Genomic DNA, 21,035 nt, shown 5'->3' with positions numbered 1-21,035 from the left:
CATTTTTAATTTTGGCAAAAATATTCAGAGGAGTTACCACTGAAAGAATCTTGTAAATAATTTCTTTTTCCTTTTAAGGATTAATTAGAATGGCTTCTTTTTGAATGGGAGTGAGAAAAAAATCACAAACTCAGTATTAAAACACAGAGCTATTCATGACAGTTCTGTAATTTGATTCATGCATATCTGTCAGGGATAAAAATCAACCACAATTTAATTTCAAACCTTTCCCAACCAACTGCTGAACAATTTATGCACTACTTTTCTATTTTTACTGCAGGATAATGACAACGATGAATGCTTTTACTAGGAAATAAATATTCATTAAGCAGGTTCAGATCAAAACTATACCCTTCCCAAAGCCCATGAATGTGCAAGATCCATTTGCCTGTTGTAAGAAAGAGATTTATTTGGGATGCATATGGAGCCGTGCCCACAAATGCATCTCATAACAATTTAATAGTTCAGCTAAATTAAACCTGTGGCAATACTTGCTTGTAACCTCAGTAATCAATACTATTAAAGTTGGTGTCAACTCCAATAATACCAAATATACATGGGTGAACCACTGATTAGTTATAGATGTAGGTCAGATAAAGATAGCACAGTTCTAAAGCACTAAAAAGCATTTATATGAAGTCAACTGCCAGTAAATTGCTTGATGTAGGTCACTGTTCTTCCAACCAATCTAGGCATGAATACATGAAGTTTATAGACAAGGGCCAAGTGGTGGCTCATTAGCCATGATTTACATGTTTTATCACATTTTTTGTGCTTAAGAGTCATTCTGTCAAGAGTGATTATTTTAAATGAAGAATGGCAATAACATTGGCATGTTGTGTGCTCTATAAATTGATTTGGGACATTCAGTACTCAGAAGCACTTTAATCAATTGGAACTAAGCCACAAGTGGTGAAAGGTCCTATTATCAGTTATATGCTTCCCTTGGCCCAATACTTCACTATTATGCTTCACTGGACATACCATACTGCCTTGCTAGGAAACTGAAAATACCCTAATCTGCTAGAGCTCATAAATACATCTCTATATTATATATCTATATCTATGTACCAGCAAGATGGAAGGAATAAAATTTATACGATTAATGAACTAAAAATAGATTTGATTTTATACAAGCTGACACTAGCATAGGTATGGGTTTGCTTACATTTCCTCTGCTGGGGAAAGGTATACCTGGGCTCCTACAGAGGGCCATTCAGAGCACCTAGCTATTCTGATTCTCCCACAGAGCTTCTTTCCCATAGCTGACTGTAGGCAGATTCCAGCCTCCTTAGGCTAAAGTTTTCCTTGGGTTAAAACCTTTCCTTCCCCAAAATAATCACAGAAAAATGGAAATGTAGTCTTCACGCTGATGACAATTTGAAATTGTTCTAATTATACATAGCACTTAAGCATGATTTTTTTTTACAAGGCTTTCCTCACACAAACATTATTCTGCAAAAGCTGATAACCCATTCATCTACTTAGGCTTACAGCTTTAATCTTATTCTCTTCTTATGTCAGTTCTATTTTGGAAAAATTCCACCAATTTCAGGGGATTTCACTGACATAAGTGATGAAGAAACCAGACATTTCTATCAACGTTACTATTAAAGTTCTATCAACAATACTGGATTATCTTTTCATTGCCTACATTTCACTATCTGCTGGACAATATTTCCTGTCCCATTAATGAAACTATAATAATTGCATAGAGTAGATCCTCAATCAGACTGCAAACTTTTGTAGTCTAGTATGGAACGGAACAGCTAAATTTTACTTTTTTTAATTAAAAATATTTTTGAAATAAATCACACATCAAAATAAAGCTCCCAAGACTAGGTGTGGATAGGGTTCAAGCATTTACTAATTATTTCAAATTTCAAACAAAACTTTAACCACAAACCAACAACTTCAAATATGTAACTGCCCCTCTCCATCCTTTTTCTCCCACATGAGGAAGTACTTTGCAGGCATCTTAGTGTTCTTTCTTACTTTTCTTCCAAATACAGGTGAAACCATGGCTAAGTGTCTTCATATACAAACATCACATGCATCACACACACATCACAGAGAGGGGCCAAGCATTCTTGAAACAGGTACGTACGAGAGCTAGCACAGGCTGCCAACATACAGTAGCCCAAAAATAACAGCACCACATCACTGTATAGAAAGATTTGCGTCTTACCTTGAGACATTCTTCTTGTTTGAAGAGATCCTCACAATCCTTAAGCTGAAGAACAGGAGAATTAAGGCGCTCTTCTACTTCAGACAAGGCTTGCAGAAGTTGGAGGATCTCTGCCAGGTATGCAGAAGGCACGTAAGTGGTTTCCACAGTCATACCTTCAGTCACCACAAAAGTTGTATCTTCATGAACTGTTTGCTAGTATAGATATACAACAGAATGCTTCCTTTAGTTTCTCAACACGACACAAACTTACAACTTAATGCAATTTCCAGTTCACAACCTAGAAACAATTAAAAATAATTTCTAAGGACAAAAGTCGGATATGTCTGAGGTTTCTGACATAAATCATGCACACTCCACCAGTCTGTTTGAAATGGCAAGTACTAAAACTGATCCATGAAAGGTAAACAAAGTATTTTCTCCTACTCTCTTTCCTGGGAAATGAAGGTAGGAAATACATCTACTCTGTGATTCCAGTACTACTGAAACTTTATTGCTAACCTTTCCATTTTAAGTTCTCACAACTCTTTAAGACCATGTCCTCCATTATGGAAATTCCACACAAGCAAGGCTTAAAATACTAAATAATTTCAATTTCCAATAAAATAATTACTAGCATAATAGGCACAATTTCTTAAATAACATATGACAAAAACCACCTGGATCAGCTCAGCACTTTAAATACTGTACTAACATCTCTCTGTTTCATTCAGAAAATACAATTTGAAATTCCTTGATTGGAAAGTCCTCTAATGCATTCATATTCCTGAAAGAAATCCCAGCAACACAACTCTTCAAGAAATTAAGCATTTTCACCTGGACAAATATGATCTAGACACCTGTGCTGACAGCACCATGTGTACACCAAGTGCAAAGAATATTTTGGTTCCAAGGAAACAGATAGTTGGTCTATAGTGTCCCAAAAGATACTGACATATAAGGTGACAAAATAATAACAGTTTTATAAATTCTCTGCATTTCTGATTAGATGCGTTTGTTGATCACAGAGGAAAAGCAATACCAAAAAAAGTGTGCCTTGGAGCACAGGAAACGGTGTCTACTTCATTTAATTAATCTCCAATTACATGATCACCTGCAACTCCTTTAGAAAAGGTCAAAATTAAAGATATGAATTCTTTGCAGTTTGATAATCATTGGTTAATTTTTCATCATAGCACCTAGGAGTCCTAGTGTGGGACCAAGATTCCACTGTGCTTGATGTCTATCTTCTCAAAAATAGAAATTTTACTTCTTGAGGACCTCAAAGAAATTTTACAAGTAATTTCTGGCAAACACACTTTCAAAAATCACACTATTTAGATGCTCTAGTCTTAATACAGATAATCATGGATTTTGGACCCATGTGTGTGAAAGACACAGGATCAACGGTCCTGGAGAAAACAGTATCATTAGTCAGCCACATGGTATGTAAAGGAAAACAAATATAAATGCTATTTTGCACGCAGTACCTCAGCAAGGTGTCGCATCTCAATTTATTCATTTGCCCTGTCCATCCTTTCATTACATGCTCCTCCTCTCACTTTGCAATCTGAGTCACCTGGTTCTTCAGTTTTCTTCTTACAGTCTTAACATATGCATATGCACACTCATGAAGATGTCTGTATTTCATGTATAAAGTCCACAAAGTTATCTGTAGACTTCTCTTATTCTGCTGCATTTCTTATGCAAATTTAATAGCTCTGCTTACAGTCTTTTCACTAAATGACCTTCTCAGGACATCTGCTAATGCTGAAACCTTTCTAATTACAATGATATCACCTCTAACATTTTTATTTAAAATAAATTGCAAACAAAAGTTTTGTTTGACCTCCTACATGTTTCATGAAACACAGTCTCTGCAAAAATGACACTTGACCCTGTCCAAAGAGAAAGCTTTCCCAGTTGATTAGAAAATGGGAGATTCCCAACAGAACCACTGAGACTTGCAGCAATATATTTTCATTCCTCAAGACTTTACACTGTGACACTTCTACATGTAGGTCTATATGAAGAATATTTTAACTATAATTGTATTTTCCTTTTTTGACTGAGAAGACAGAATATTTATATTCACAGTAATTAAAAGGGCATGCTAGGTGTGCAAGGTTAATCACTCAAAAAGAGGTCACATGAATTTATAAAGAGATACATAAGATATAAATAGTTTTTATAGTTTTATTATTTTAAACTATTTTTTTCAGCCCAAGTTTGGGCTTATAACTATGTACACATGTATACACATGTATATATAAAATAGAATCTGTGCCTTCATGCCTTAAATAATTTCTGAAATCAGCCACAGTCAAGCAGAAATCTCGTGTGTGGGCACTTCAGGGATCTCATGCATACTTAGAGAAATACCAAAGTTGGGTGTCTTTCAATCACTGCTACAAGCAAGTCATACAAAAGCACTCTCCAAGGCAAAATTAATTAAAGCTTGAAGACAGGACTGAACCTTGTATGACCTATATAGCTTACTCATCCCTCAAAGTATATGTAATATTTAAGTCCTATCGATGTTAATGAGATGTACACAAGCATACATTCACACTTCTCTTTACAGAAAACTTTTTATATTGATATTTCTCACAGTTGGTCAACTACTGGTATAGTTCTATAGGCAACATGATTCCAGTGCAAATAAAGCATTGATGTTTATATTGCTAGTTCAGCTGTAAAGTGCTAAAACTAGAGAAACAAATAGATGGATAGATATTTGAAAGCGTAAGTCTGCCAGATCCTGCCCTCCTATTTGGCAACATTATTACATACCTTATTCTAAAGAAGAATAATAATCCAAATTAATGAGCTTCTGAATACTGTTTAAAGAAAAGGCTTGGAAATTTTGACAAAACTGAAGGAATTGAGGATTAAACTTCTTTGCCTTTAGTGGGCTTGGAAGAGGCCATCTGTACCTTTACTTCTTTCTTCCTTTCATTGCACATACCGTAAGGGAGTGCAAGGCAGAAGCTCGCATCTTGCACTAAAGCACGCAGGGCAGGCATAGTCACAACTGACAGCTCTAATCAGAAAGAAAGGAAAATGTTCTTGGCCTCCCTCTTTGTGGGCTGGAATCACTGTGCTGGAGAAGATACAAGAGGGGCAAAGAGCGTGTGCCTGTATTTTAGCCAGGCACGTTTACCAGAAATGCTGAATTGAAACTGAACCATTTACTAATATTCTAATGAGGGAAAGCCAAGAAAAGGAGTCTGAGGACTACTACAGCATGGGGTGACCAGGAGGCAGTGGCAGCTAGGATCCACCAGTCCTAAAAATCGTATTAATTCAGTAAACATATATGTCATTGGCTAATGCAAAAATGGTTCATCAGAACCACGGTGGCTTAACATTTTCTAGGGATTTAAAATAAATAAGTGGAAATGAAAGCTTTAGCTAATCTTTTAAGAGTGATTTTGAATAAACTGAATCTGACAGAGTGGCAAAGTACAGTTACTTGAAAGTCCTCTAGCTCAAAAATACGTAATATTTTTTAAAAATACATAATACAAGAAAACTATTCAGAATGATGGGGAAATGACGCTGTAAATGGCCACTTCAATTATCCTTGTTTCTGCAAAATATTTTTTTATTGACATTAATTCATTTTGGTAGCTTTAATCCAATGTCAATATTATACTGATACACAAATCATGTCTAAGCTCTGAAAAAATCAATATCCTTTGGGTAAGGCTTATCATTTCATGCATTGCTTTTCACCATGTGTCATTATCACTAGAATAATAAATTGAATTTTCTTCTCCATCACTAAGCATTTTTAATTAAAGGGAAGAATGTTTCCATAAATGTGATTCTATCCGTATGTGACAAATAAACTTATTTTATTGATAACTAAGTCCTATCAAGTGCAACACAAAGACACAAGAAATATCCACAAACAGTCCCTTAGCTGAGCAGACCAATAACGAACAGACAAAAAGAAAGAAATAAAAAGTACAGGAATAATGCATTATGCTTTGATTATTATTCATACATCTAGAACCATATCACATGTAAGTGTCACTTGGAGAATCCTTTTAATTTTCCTATTAACACTGGAAAGACAAAATGGAATCAAAGATACTTATGCGACTGACAGATAAACTAGCTTTTTTCCAAATATATGGATGTTTCTAAAAGACCCTAAGTATTTAGTTTAAACCACCATCCACCCACAAAATATTCCATCCAGCTCAGTATATCCATTTCCTTTCCCCTTTCTGCAAAGAGAACAATCCCAACATCCCTTTTCGTGTGCAACAGCCTGTGTCCAAAAACCTCCAACTTTTTGGTGTTAGGCCTTAACAATTATTTTATTCTAGGTCCATTCTCACTGTAGGCCCCTAAACTAATAGCACTCTTAGTGCACTGTGCTTTTAAATTAATCCTTCACAAAACCAGAATATACAGGAGGAGTGAAGTGGAAAAGTACAGCACCCAACAGCACTACTAGACCATGACACTGGTCCTAGCAGCATCCTGATGAGCAGTTCAGGAAAAAAAGATGTTTCCTCCTGAAGTGAACTAATGCTTGAGAAAGTATTCTTTCCAAATAGCAGTAAGATGTATGAGACTATATAAATTCAGTCATCTCTGAGGAATAAATGTAGGTGTGCTTATTAAAAAAAAAAAAAAAAAAAAAAAAAAAAAAAAAGAACCACATACCAGACACTTTTTGGACAAAGGCAGACATGCCTCAAAAATTCCAATAAACTTCTGAACTGTTTATTGCTTTTTAGAATAAACTCTAAACTACATAAGACTTCCTGACCAGTTGTTAGCAGCAATATATTAAACAAAAAATTAAAAATATAAAAGCATGATGAAATAATGTCAGAGATCAAGAAAATCATTTTCAAGTATATAAATATATATATATGTAAAGAAGTTCTCTTATTATATATGCCAATTATGAGTGATGATGTCAGCTCACCTTCAGAAAGAAAAATTCTGTACTTTTAATTTTGCTAGGACATCTTTCCCTTATGTATGTACATATTTAAAAGGTACATCAGAATGATCCAGAGAGTATGGAGTTTTTCATTACGAGATTGGATGGCCTTCGTCAATCACAAGCAAGTAATGTATCAGTACAGAAATAAGCATCTCTTTCAAGTACAGAGAGACTTTAAATCCTCACTACAGGATTAAAAATTTAGAAAATATTTATATAATTCCATAGAAGCAAGGTCTTAAAAGGCACTTGAAAGCATTAAAATACCCATAAAATAATAATAAAAAAAATCACATTTTCAAGTAGGAGTGTACATATTATTTTATGTTATGTTTTTTCTACTCATGAATGATTGTAGTGTACAAAACCTTGTGTGTTGCAATACTGAAAATATGTATTTTAATAATTGTATCCAACTTCATCAGTGATTTATAGAGAAAGTGAAGCAAAAAAAAAAAAAGTCATGATTTTCAGTACTGTAGTCCCAATTCAAGAGCAAAACGTATGCTAATACACATGTACTAGAAGTTAAATTGTTAAATTAAGTGCAACTCTTTGCAGGATTGATGATCACAACATAATTATTTTCACTAGTGTAGATGTGCAAAACTAAAAATGCACGTTTATGAAAGATACTTTTTTCCATGACTTAGAATGACATTCCTTAATGATCTAATCACAGAGGAAAAGATTCCAACATAAGGGCAAATCAACTCTTTATTGCCACCCAAACGTTGAAACATGTTAAAGAATTTAACGTTGGAAAAACAAAAGTCACCATGATTACACCACACAAATTCTCCCTTGGAATTTTCTTTTTGTGGTACATGATACTTATATTGTAGATAACAAAACAAAGCAAAACAAAGTCAAATACTCCAAACCCAACCCTTTGAACTAATACCACAAATATACCGATGCAGTAACCAGGAGTCATTTTGCTCACACCTCACTTCAATCAACTGAGAAGTCTGTATTATGTTAGAAAAGTCATTCTTGGACCAAGAGTGCTTTACGACTTACTATACTTCACAGCCAAGGCATACCTTACTGCTTGAGAAATACTTCATTAACAGTCATTTTTATTCTATGATCTATAGAAATGAAATAAGGGTAATTAAAATGAAACTACCATTTACAATACCACTCTTTTGAAAACATTTCAGTAAACTCCTCATGCAAGGAACGGTAGGTAATAGAAAATTACATGATTTGATTTTGAAAACCATCAATCAACAGGCACAGGCCAGTGCTAACTTTCCTCCACTGTCTTCTTTCTGACCTTCATAACTTGATTAAAATGCGAAGCTTTTCTCCACAAGAAAAGGTCTATTCCCTATGCTTTCAGGCTCAAGTTTGGGGACATCTTTCAAAAAACTCTGATAGTCATGCTACAGTCTGAGGAGCACTGTCAGGTCGTTTTGATAGATACCTGTGGATGCTTGACTCAGGCACTTGGTTGAATACTTATTCCACTCAAAAAAATGTGTTTTTTTTTCCTTTGCATACATTATTCTTGCATTGGGATGAAAAAAACCCCAAAAGATATACACAAAACCTGTACATTTCATTTTAAACATTAAATCCTAAGTAATTAGGCATTATACTGGGTGCTTTTCACAGTTGTAAGGTTTATGATTTCCTTCTTTGTATTTTCAGGAGATAAATGTACAAACTAAAAACTATGAAAAGGCATTTTGGTGCTGTGGGCAATCACCGCCAGCATTCTTCACACCCTCATGCCTTTACAGCTCCCAAAGATGTCTACTCTGGATGAAGAGAGAAAATGAACAGTTTTCCCCATCCCTTTTCCTTTTCCAGCTGCTTAACAGTGCTTTTGTTTAATTTCAGCTTAGATTTTTGCCTCCAGATCTGGTCTATAATTGTAGTAATTTAAAACAAGTAAAAGGAAGTCAGTATGTCTGTGTGTCATGTGACTTTAAATAAATATCTGTAACTTTATTAAAGGAATTATTTAAAAGAATAAAGACTTCACCTCGTAACTCAACAACCACTGGCCAGGCAATGCAGAGTCTCTAGCATTTTGGGGGGAAATTAACTACCAATGAGTCAAAAAAGATAACCAGTGTCAATATAAAACTTCACAAATTAGCAGCTCCCTGAAACTCACTCACAATGTGAGGTCAAATCTATCACAATTATTTTACAATTGAATACAGGAACGCATAAAAGAGTAATACTAAATCCATTTTAGATATAACTCAGTTGATTAATTTTGTACCCAAACTGAAGATATCTTTATCGGAATGGATAAACATTTATCAGATTGGAAACATTTAATCTAATCCTTCTCTTGCTTAATGATGCAATAAAATGAAGATGACTTAATTACACTGCATGGTGAAAATAACTGGTTGCACACATTTCACAAACCCTACCCCTTTTCATGTATGGCTCTGTCTACTGAAGAATTACAAGTGAGTACATAAATGGGTATGCATTCATGCTACATTTTGGAATGATAAAAAAATGAAGACATTGTGAAATCTACATTCTAGGCTGGCTTTAAACAAGTATTTTTTAAAAAATTAGAATTTGTTATGTGTTTACCTGGAAAACACTTACTGCAGAATTGGTTTATGTGTCACTCTCCAGTAGGCAATATGTATTACAAAGTGTTTATATGTTAACTACAGAATAAATAAACCCAGAAAGTTGCTAATCATTTCTTGTATTAATCTCATAATAATTTTTGCTGCTGCAAAAATATGTACAGACACTCTAAAGCAAGTACCACATTTAAGCAAATATCTGGTCGACAAATTAAAGGATTAAATTCTTCTACACAGTCCTGTATCTTTTCAATTCCTGCTGTCCAGCTGTGACAGTGGGTATGGATTCCATCAAAGCCATACAGTACAGTCAAATTCCTCTGCACAGCAGGAAGCTCCCTATAGGATGGAAGGGATTTCAAAATTTGTTAAACTCAAAATAGAATTTCAAAATTGTTTTTCTAGGGCAGTGGTTAGCTAGAGAGACGAAACTGTATATTCAGTGACAAAGCAAGCTTCTATGTGTTATCCTGGATGACAGCAGTCCTAGGATCAGACTTTGGTTAATACCAATTTATTTAGCGGCTGATTGACTGAGACTGCAAACAAGACATGGATTCCAGAAGCACCCTAATCCTAGACAGTGTTTGTGCATGAAGCTTTAGGGCTGTCTTGAATAATAACATGTGTAACTTTACTGCCTGACCACCAAGGAACCAATTAATGTTTGGGAAAGCACTGCTGTGTTAGAATGCAGTCCATTTGATGTCTAAATTGACTGATCCATTCCTAGTGTTGATTTGTGATACCAACTTTGTTGATATTTATGCCATCTGCATCTGTTAGCTATTGGGTGAGATAATTTAGAAAATAATGTAAAAATACCATTAAAGTACCCCATTAGTGTTGAATGCTAACAGCTTCAGAGAGCAATGTCCTAAAACTTAAACATCACCGCTTTCCAGAAATGTTCCCTCTTTGGTTCTTAGAATAACGTTAATCTACATTTTTAGAGATGCAAGCATACAGAATAATAATAGGGTTTGCCATTTAGCCTGATTTTGTTACTCCAAGACATAGACTTTTTTAAATAATGTGAATTAAATTGCTGTCATTCCACTAGTTTTGAAAACTAAAATATACATACATAGATATTCAGCTGTCACGATGTATGTATATAAATTCACTTCCATCTGCACCTTTATGCACACACTCAGATGCATCCATGCAAAGAATGAGTAAGTGGCACTGATACCGTTAATTGCAAGCAAGAAGCTGAATATCATCTCTTAAAAATATACTACCACTTAGGGCTATATCGCTCTGTAGCAGGTCTCTCCTCTTATTATTTAATTCGATATTCTAACCAAGTAATTTTGATGTCAAATTCCTCACCATATAATTTATTATGATAGCAAATTATGATATACTGCATTAGAGAAAATAAGATAGTAAATAGCTGTCTTGTTTCCCACAAAGCTAGGTAATTACGAGGAAGAAAATTACCATACTAGTATAATGCTCAGCTTTGCTGCCAAAAATTGAAAAGAGAGACAACCAGGTGCTCTCTTGCACTTGATTCTTTAACCAGAGGCGGCTGCTCTTGTTTCACTCTCTACCACACATGGAACAATACAAAAAGATTGTGGGATAATTCTCAGCATCCCTGAGAGCACATTCTTATAACAACATCATATAATTTAAAGGCACTATCCTAAGGCAGCATTTAGTCCAAGCTGCAGCTTCTCATTCCAATATGAAGAGTTAAAGATGTTGAATTTCACTTTTAAACTACAGAACATGATTCAGATCACTTCATTAAAGATTCTGATAGACAATGAAAAGTGGTAGAGAAAAATCTTTCCCATAAAGTTCTGTCTTCTACAAGACAGGATAAGGATTTTTTTTAAATTCATTCCATTAAAAGATCGTAGATTTGCAGTGACGATTGCAAACACTCCACGGAATTAATAAGCAAATATGAGAAAAGACAAATGTGCTTTGGAAAAAAGAACTCAGTCACTTCCCCTTGTAACAACAGAAGGCCATAGATCGTGTCGACTTAAATTGCCACAACAGTCTGGGCATTCATTTTAGACACTGAGAAGTTGAAGTGCATTTTAAAATACATCCTTAAAACAAGCTCCTCTTCAAATATCTCAATATTACACTCATATTCCGTGTACTTCCCACAGCTTTCTTATCAGAATCCTGAATTAGACAAGTAACTAGAATTAAAATATCTGAAATAGAATTAAGGTATTTGGAATAAATTTTCTAACAGCAACGTTTACAAAATGATGATTTCTCTGACAATTTCCAGGCTGATGGAGGCTAGAAAATCGATGTTAAGATTCGTCTGTGATTCTCTTTCCAGAGATGCTCATTCATCTTCACCCCTTTCTCAGACCACAGTCAAAGAAAGCCCGGTGTTTAGCTGCACTGTGTAAAGTTATTTGTTTGAAGACCTGCCACTGCTATGGTGAGAGAAGAGAAACGGTGTCACAGCATCACCTCTGCCCTGTCCTTGAGAGACCTGTAAGAGCACAGGGCAAACAGACACTGTATTCTAACCTGTCACCATATAATTCTTATCTTTTGGGCAGTAGATATTTTCCTATTTTCCTTTTCTAATGTCCTTTCTCGCTTTTATTCCTTCTCCCCCTCACTCCTTGCAGCAATAAAGAAGAAATAGCTTGCCCATTCTTTTTGGCAACCATCACTTATTTATTTTCTCAAAGAAATATTTAAGCAAGGGAGAAGAAGAAAACTACTCCATTCAAAAGTTGCTGGTTGCGAAAACTGTGGAAAACAAGTTTCTAAAGGAATGACAGCACATGTTTAAGAATGCTCTTATTACTTAGCTTCAGAGAGAATTAGGACAGTAACCTGTTTATCTAGCTATGACAGAAGAGACTGTTTTCAACTGACTTTTGGTTAGATTTTAGAAAGTATTTTTATAGGTGACCTAACAGTAAAAAAACCTTAGCTTCCATTAAATAAAAGAAATAGAACTCCACAAGGAAATACTAACTGAAAACTGAAAGATGCCTTTAAAAAATCTGAATTTATACAACCACTTGAAATTCAGATGTAAACTTGACAAGTTACTAATCTGGATCCAGAAACTGATCACTTGGCTCTCCCTCCTGAAATGATCTTTCAGTTAGGAGACAGATCTTCTGAATTTCTGTGCGCTTTATAGAATCTACAACACAATAATCTCTCCTGTTTGGAAAAATAAAGCTTACTACATTTATTTCATACTAAGCACTAAGAGTATGGGCATTTTATCTATGTCACAGTTAACAACAGTATTGAAGTGCTCAGCCTAAATCACTTACCTTATAGAAAGAAATATATATTTTGTATAGTTATTTTCCTTATTCTCTCTTGTTCACCACGTAGTCTTATTGGTACAAAAAGACAGTCTCTTGTGCTGTTTATCATTTCATCAGTTTCATTATTTTTCCCAGTATGGGCAAAGTCCAGGTCCAATTAATTCGACAGTAAAATGACCATGAATTTCAATAGAATTTTTGTGTGTATCACTAATGAAATTACTGAAATGACTTGGTAAGCCTATTTTTTTGCTTGTATATAAATGACATGTACATAATTTTGACAGCTGTTACTAGGTCGCAATAAAAATATTACTGCAGCCCTAAAAAAGACACTGGCTTACTGTTAACAGCATACATAGTCCACCAGAGACACAAAAAGAAAAAAAAAAAATATGGGCTAGCAGGAAGAGCATTAGTGAAATTGAAAAAATATGGTAATAGAACATATAAAATTAGAATTTAAGTAGTGTAGGCTCTGCACCTGTTTTCATCGCAGAGAATGCTTTTGCATGATAAAGGCCTTCAGTACCCTCTACGAGCAGAATAATCTCAGTCATCACAATAACATCTAAAGTGATCCATGGCATATGCATGCTCAAAGACTGCTGAAATGAAAGCACAGAAAAAAATCCTATAAAATAATTATTCACTAAGGGCTAATTTAATTAACTAATTAATTTAATTAATTTCATTTAATTTATTATATCAATAAACCAGTTTGATCCTGATTTGAACTAAAAGATGTGAATGAAGTTTTTTCTCTGCATAGGATAAACATTTTATCACCCTGGAACTCTCACATAAACTGTTGTAGAAAAATGCTACCTGGAAACTTTAGGGTTTTGTCTAAAAATACTGTGCAACTGCCAAGGCTTAATGATTTTAGGTTCTGCAGAGATAATCTAGAAATAAATGTCCCCAGACATCCCTACTGTCATCACTTAAGTGAAACAAATTTTATTGAAAAACAAATGCAATTTATTTTAATATGAAAAAATTACATACAGTCACTAGGATTAAACATTAAGGGCTTGATTTTTGCTTTGGGGCTTTGATTTCCTTCGCTCAAGGAGAGCAGTGGAATTTGGTGGTCCATCGTCATTTTAAAATGAGGCCATAAAATCTCTAACTCTTCAGTAAGTTACTCACTTCACAACTGAAGTTACTACCGACAGGCTTCAGACTGAAATTCTTAGTAGAGATGAAGCAGAAACTAAGCTTTTCTTAACACAGAACTAAGAAGCTAAATCACCTTAGATATATACTTGAACTTGCATGAGCCTAGGAAATTGAAATTTCCCCCACTGAATTTGCCCCACAGATGATTTTGCTACATATATGTGAAGACACTGCATGGGAGGGGAAACTGAAAGACAACATGAACACCAAAAACTTTTACAGTTTTGCTGTTTTTTTCCCATTCAGTGTCAGTTTAGGCAGCTTTGTGCTGCTTTATTTGTTACTGCATCATGTTTATTCTGTTATTTCGATAAATCACCTTTTTCTCTAAGGATGCACACTTTATTCCTTGAAAACAATGCCTCAAATTGGCATTAAACAGAACATGCAGTGGGTGAGGCGATATAAGAAATATCTTAAGCTCATTATGTTTAGTGAAGAGTAGTTGTACTTCATCTTTTTAAGTTTATGCTTTCAACTACATCATACCATATTAGCAAAATCAGTGACAGAATTTTCCCTTTTGTACATTTACATATACGCACATACACATTTGTGAAATAGTTACTGGATATTCACTGCTGTGTATCTGAGAAATAATTATAATTTTATTAAAATCTACCATGCTAGAGAGAATAAATTCTTACGTTTTTATGGTTGCTTTACCCTTTTGACAGCTATCTTTAAGAAAAATGGAGGAAAAGTAAAATCCAGGAGGAATGATCATTCTAATTTCACACTTTGATATTAGAATTACAGTAGCTCCACCAAAGGTGGCAAATACAGTTCTGTCATCAAGCCACACATTTAAAGGTCTTCTTCAATGCAGCGTCTTGCTATATTTATTCAATGAATCCTAATGAATTGCAAGGTATATAGCACAACCAAGTCCTTAGGACTTTATAATGACAGCTTTCAATTGTTAAGTAAAAGTCTGTTGTTGTATACATCATCAATTATAAATGGAAAATGTAGAAATTTCCTATTTCTTTGCTTTAAAAAGAAATTCCTTTGGGAATTTTTATTGCATCATGATTTTATTCAGTTGGTTGTTAACACTAAAAATCTCTGTCAAGGTTATTGTTGCTGGTGTATGCAAGTATTTAAGTGACTACTTTGAATTTTCATTTTTCTTTTGTATTTTTAAGTCCTGTACAAACAATTAATCCTCACAACATCCCTGTGAGGTAGGTATTTATGCTGTATTCAAAAAAAAAAAAAAAAAAAAAAGGAGTCAAGACAAATTCACTCTGTTTTCAGTGCCTCAGCAAAGCCAGAACTAGGACTAACAAAGCAACTGTACTTCTCCTCCTTCTGACTCGAGCCATGAAAATATACTGCCTCTCACCAGTTTCAACAGCTTCTAAAAAACTTCAACCATATTTCATACAAATGCCACCATTCTCATTATCAGAAGAGAAAGATATTTTTCATGAGAAATGAGAACTCTGACATAAAGTATACTGCAACTATAATGTACACAGTTAAATTTAATTGAATAATGCCCTCATTCCACATATAAATATTAAGTAGCCCTTCTGCATACGCTGCAGAGATTTTAAAATTTAAACATTATAAGAATATAAATATAGAAATAATTTTTAACAATAAGAATACATGTAATGGTTACATGACTTAAAAAAAAGTCAATGACTATATATATTTCACTGACCAATTCAAAAGCACACATGCTGATTTATTTATTTCTACACACTTTAAAGCAAAATATACTAATATGTACATTTATTGATTTGCTAGTAAAATTTTATAATGAATATACTGGTCCTCTGTCATGGAAGGTGGTGGGGGACATAAAAGACACAATGACAGCAGAATATTTTTATATAAATTACGTGTTCATTCTTATTTCTTACTTGCTTATCAAAGGAACACATATACTCATTATAAAAAAAAGACTGATATACAAGACAAAGTGAAGGCTGCTCTAGCTCCTTGCCAATATAAATGATTCGCAATGGATTACATCCATCAAGTTTAATAGAAACCATAGTAATCTGAAAAGAGTAATCATATGGAACAAGATTTAATAACACACAAACCAAAGTTAATGTTTCTCTGATTGCTTCCATTAACTGCAAAGCTATTCTGATTATTATTTTTATACATACATTACATAATTCAATAGTAGAAAAGTTCAAAATAAAAACAGATTAATACATTCAGTACATTAAAAAAAGCACTGCATTGACCAAAAGGGTACACATTATTGCTTATTTTTTGAGCATTTTTTTTCTTTTTTAAAATATGGTCCACCATATATCAAGTAGAAAGCACACTTTATATATTTAAATTTTCACTGTCCTGTCAGTATGGCTGCCCTGTAATCTAGGTGCATTAAAAAAAAAAACAAAACAAAACAGAGTGATAGTTTGTTGAAACACTTCTTTCACACAAGCATTTTTAAGATTCCAGAAGAGCACATAATGCAACAACTTCCTTGATAGTAAGCAGGAGTCAAGCTTCTCTTTAGTTATATAAAACCAAAAGGCCAGCAGACAATGAGCACAGAAGTAGGAATGGCAAGCAATAACTGCTGTGTGAGTGCAAAAGCAACTTCGGTAATCTTCCAAATGGGCAATTTGCCCAATACCCATTTTGATCACAAACCTGGAACAGTGACATTTTATTTTCCCCTTTATTTATCCAATTATTGTAGCATGAATAAACCAGTAAGTGTAATTATATTTTACGTATAATTAAACCTTTCAAAATCCTAAGGATAAAAAGTTGGTTTTAAAAATGACGTTTTCATCCTGTCAAGCAAACAAGCATAGTTTCTTGCAAAAATTCCTTTGAGACTTGAAGCAACTGAAGAACTGGCCATGTATACATAGTGTAAGAACAAATTTTGCAATCTCTTCCTGAAGTCAGTTTTATATGTGTTATGGATAAATAAAAAACAATTAAAGTTGGCATGGGATGGGTAGTTTGAAAATCATACTTTTTTTTCTGATTTACACATGTTTATTGAACAAAATATATGCATGGCAAACTGACATGATTAAACTGGAAAATGTCACGGAAAAATAATGAGGCAACAGAAATAAACACGAGCTTTTCATTACTGAGTTTTCTGTAGTTAGCTGATTTAACTTAAGGGCAATTTTAAGATCAAATGCAAAAGCAGAGAACTATTGTATTAGACCATAAAGATTCCCCCACTTGCAGACAACAAGGTTTTTCTTATTAATATCTGAAGAGCTGACACTGCCCCTGAAGCTCTCACTGTTAGTAGGATGCTGTTAGTAGTAGCAGTTGCAAACATATGGGTTTGCTGGTAACAACTCACAATTTGTGCATAGTTGAGTCTTCGAAACTGAGCAAATTTGCTCTCAAAATCTCGCCAGCGCCTGCTGAGCTGTATCAGGGTTGGCTCCACTGCTTTTGCAGCCCCATCCTTAGACAAGCGTTCAGCTTGCCTGTGCACCGCATTCACATCTTCCTTCTTCTTCTCCAATTCTCCATCAATCTCCTAGTGAGCAAAACCAATACAGGGCCCAGGACAGTTAGCTAACTAGATCCATCAACTTAGAATTAGCAAAATACTCTGTCAGAATTGCCATTTCCGTTTTATTGTTACAATCAAAGTGTACAGTTATTTCATGTCTTATTTTACAGTTAGACAAAACAAACATAACTTAAATTGAAGAACCTTCTTGTGGATTGGCTGTAGAGGTGCTAGCAACTGGTATACATTGAAAACTGGCAAAGGCCAACAGTTTCCAATTCCTGATTCTTGCTAGTGCACTCTGATGGGTAATTGGAGAAATTCTTTTATCTGTAAGGGTCAGTATACTCAGGACAAATAGTGTTTGGACAGTTACAAAAATATTACTTGACTAAATATATTACTTAACTCCTTTTTTACTCTGTGGGAAACTCAACAGAGAATGAAGCAAAGAAAGACGATGCAAAATAAAGTAGGAAAACCTTTGACAGTATGTAAATAAATCTATAGACTTTGACAGTGACATATGAGTATGTTCTGATGAAAATGAATGTGCTAACATGAGAAAGAGGTCATCCATATATCGGTAAGTCATTTGTTCATCTGGAACAAAGATACATAAAACCAATTACAATGTTTACTAGAAAACATTTGATGCTTTTTAATACATTGCACACTTTCAAATTATTAACAGAAAATTTTATTTAGTGTGTTTCAAATACTGATATAGCATTCCGCATAACATATGAATACAAGATAAAGCAAGACAAAGAAATGTCCATTTGAACAAGTATTGTCAGGGGTTTGTTTGTTTGTTTGTGTTTTTTACAAGACAGAAATAAAGTACTGCACTGCTAATTTTCTGTATCTATCGGAATATTTATTGTATCTGTTGTCTTTTAAATTAATAAGATATCACTAAAAAAAATCTACCATTGCCATCCCATAACAACATTACCTTCAGCTTCTGCTCATCTTTGGGGTCTGGTAGACTGGCTAACTTTTTCTCAATGTCATCCAGCCATGTCATTAGGTCATCAGCCTGTCTCTTGTACTGATACCACTGATGAGAAATCTCTAAAGCCTTTTTTCTTCTTTGAGACCTCAAGTCCTGTTCACAGTGCAGACATTATTAGAATATGAATTAAAGGCTTATAAAATATGGATTGGCATGTGTGCACACTGAAGGGAAGACATGAAAAGTGCATAACTTTAAAAATCAAATGTCGATATTTAAATCATGTATATAAGTATCTGAATAGAGCATATTTTCTTCCATTTAACACAGACTATTTTTTCTGTCAAAGGAGATTCCCTAATTCAGTTTTGTTCACATGCTGAATAAACCACTGATATAGTCACCAATATTCAGAGAAATGAAAACTATTACATAAATGTCAACATTTTACATAAAACACTTCTGCTCAGAAATACTTGCTGGACAGATGGAAACACAGCCTACTTAAATTCTAGCAATAAGTGGGCTTCCTGTGCTTTGTGGTCTCCTGTGAAATTCTAGCCTACATGCCAACTCTGTAGCTATTCAAAGGAAAATCATTTCAATGCAGAAATATATGTAAAGACAAGTTTTCTTTTTTTAAATTGAGGAAAATTTACATAGTAAATGTCTTTTGTTTATGACAGCTGCTTTATAAAAGAATTAAAACTTCTTTTTAATAGGAAATTCAAAAATGTTATTTCATTTCCTATAAGTTTTATAAAAATATTCTATGTGAATTTGCTTTAACTATCTAACTTTACTCATGCAGAATTCAGAAAATATTTTCACTATTATAAGTTATTAACAAGTAATTTAGAACATTACTGATACATTTTATGTAAAAATATTCAAATGAACTTGCTTAGACTGTTCTTGAATTTTATTTGACAAGATTGAATGCCTTAACTGAGTCACTCAAAAGAAAATCAACTGCTCTATTCCATACACCCAGCCAGTAAGGGGTATGGTCAAAAGCAGAGTTCAGAAAACAGGTTTCTTATTTCACCTAAGTAAAAGTTATGAATTACTTGCATTTAATTTGTAACAGTCAAAGAAAAATCAAATAAATTTCTAGTTTCTTTTAAATGTGGAGAAAACAGTGGTATCATCCATCTATTCTTTTACTGAATTCACAAAAGTCAATGAAAATTAGAACGAAATCCACACAGAAAGGAAAGATTTTACTTGAGAATCAGTAATAAAATATAACCATGCCATATTTCCAGAGCCATAAAAAACTGACATTTTTCAAGAGAAAGAAAATTTTTCCTCTCCAAAATACTAAAAATTGTGATACAGTGAGACAATTTCCTGTACTAACCAGAGCCTACAGCTCCAGGTAGGTCACCAAGGTGACCGTCCAGCTATGATTCTTTCTTTCCTCACTTACATTTTTTTCCTGGGAAGAAGACATTCTCAGTTAAGTCTATCAGTTTGTCCAAACACACCTCACTGTGGATGGTTTTAGGTACAGTACCAGACAGCAGTATCTCCAGCAGGGTGGTAACACAGAACTTTGATATATGCCTTGGTTTTCAGGGTCTTAGCTGCTAGGTTTATTGGTGCCCTATCACAGTTTTAAAGAGACTGGAACCAACATTCCCACTAAAACAGTATAGCATATGAACATTCTAATTCATTAAAGGATAAAAGATCAATATATAACGAGTATGTTCTACAACTGAAAATATAAATTTATGAGAAAAGATTGTAAGTAAGGTCTTTAGTGTTAGAGAAACATAGAATGTGCATACTGGGTTAAAAAAGTAATTATTAACAAAGAGCTCTCCATAGTCCAACTGGCAGTCACCTGGTTGTAAAACTAGGGACAAAACAGTACTCATTAACCTGAATATTTAACAAGTCTTTCCCAAGGCATCAACAGACACGTATAAGCAAATATATGCTTAGAGGTGAATTGTTTAAAATGAATAGGCACTAAATAGTAATGAGGCTTCATTTAACTTAATAGAACATTGCCCTGAATATAGAAAAAAAAGGATTAGTAGCATGGGCTTATAATTTTACTCCTATACCTTGAGAGCATTATGTTTAGTCTGCAACAGCTGTTGTTTCATTTTTATTTCCTCCCGTTTTCTCTCATCTGTGATTCTCTTTTGAAGAGTGTCTCCCCTTTGCAGCAATTCTTTTACTGTGCTCTCATCGTCTTCACTCTGATGTAAAAAAATAACATGTATAATGTGCATTTAAATCTATTTATTACTTAAATACTAGGAAATATAGACATAAAAAGCCTAGATTTTCTCTGCTAAGGTAATCACCTAACATCCACTTACAGTTCTATACTGAAGACGCAATAGCTTTTATTTACTCTCTACAACAGGTTTAGAGATTTGCGTGGTACAAGTAAAACAGCACTTAAAAACCTAC

General features: G+C 34.0%; 1 protein-coding gene across 9 annotated transcripts in view; it reads right to left on the bottom strand.

Annotated features, from left to right (window-relative positions):
- Positions 1-21,035, bottom strand: part of DMD (dystrophin) — a 1,316,184-nt gene that overhangs the window by 674,450 nt on the left and 620,699 nt on the right. For all 9 annotated transcript variants that reach the window (XM_026096811.2, XM_064497835.1, XM_064497804.1 and 6 more), the window contains 4 exons: positions 20,681-20,818; positions 18,603-18,755; positions 17,486-17,668; positions 2,189-2,383 (listed from right to left, as the gene is read on the bottom strand). In XM_026096811.2, coding sequence (XP_025952596.2) covers positions 2,189-2,383; positions 17,486-17,668; positions 18,603-18,755; positions 20,681-20,818 — 669 coding nt within the window. The remainder of the gene's footprint in view (positions 1-2,188; positions 2,384-17,485; positions 17,669-18,602; positions 18,756-20,680; positions 20,819-21,035) is intronic.

Source organism: Dromaius novaehollandiae, chromosome 1 (genome assembly GCF_036370855.1).
Source record: "Dromaius novaehollandiae isolate bDroNov1 chromosome 1, bDroNov1.hap1, whole genome shotgun sequence".
NCBI lineage: Eukaryota > Metazoa > Chordata > Aves > Casuariiformes > Dromaiidae > Dromaius > Dromaius novaehollandiae.
This window is presented reverse-complemented; position numbering and strand designations above follow the sequence as displayed.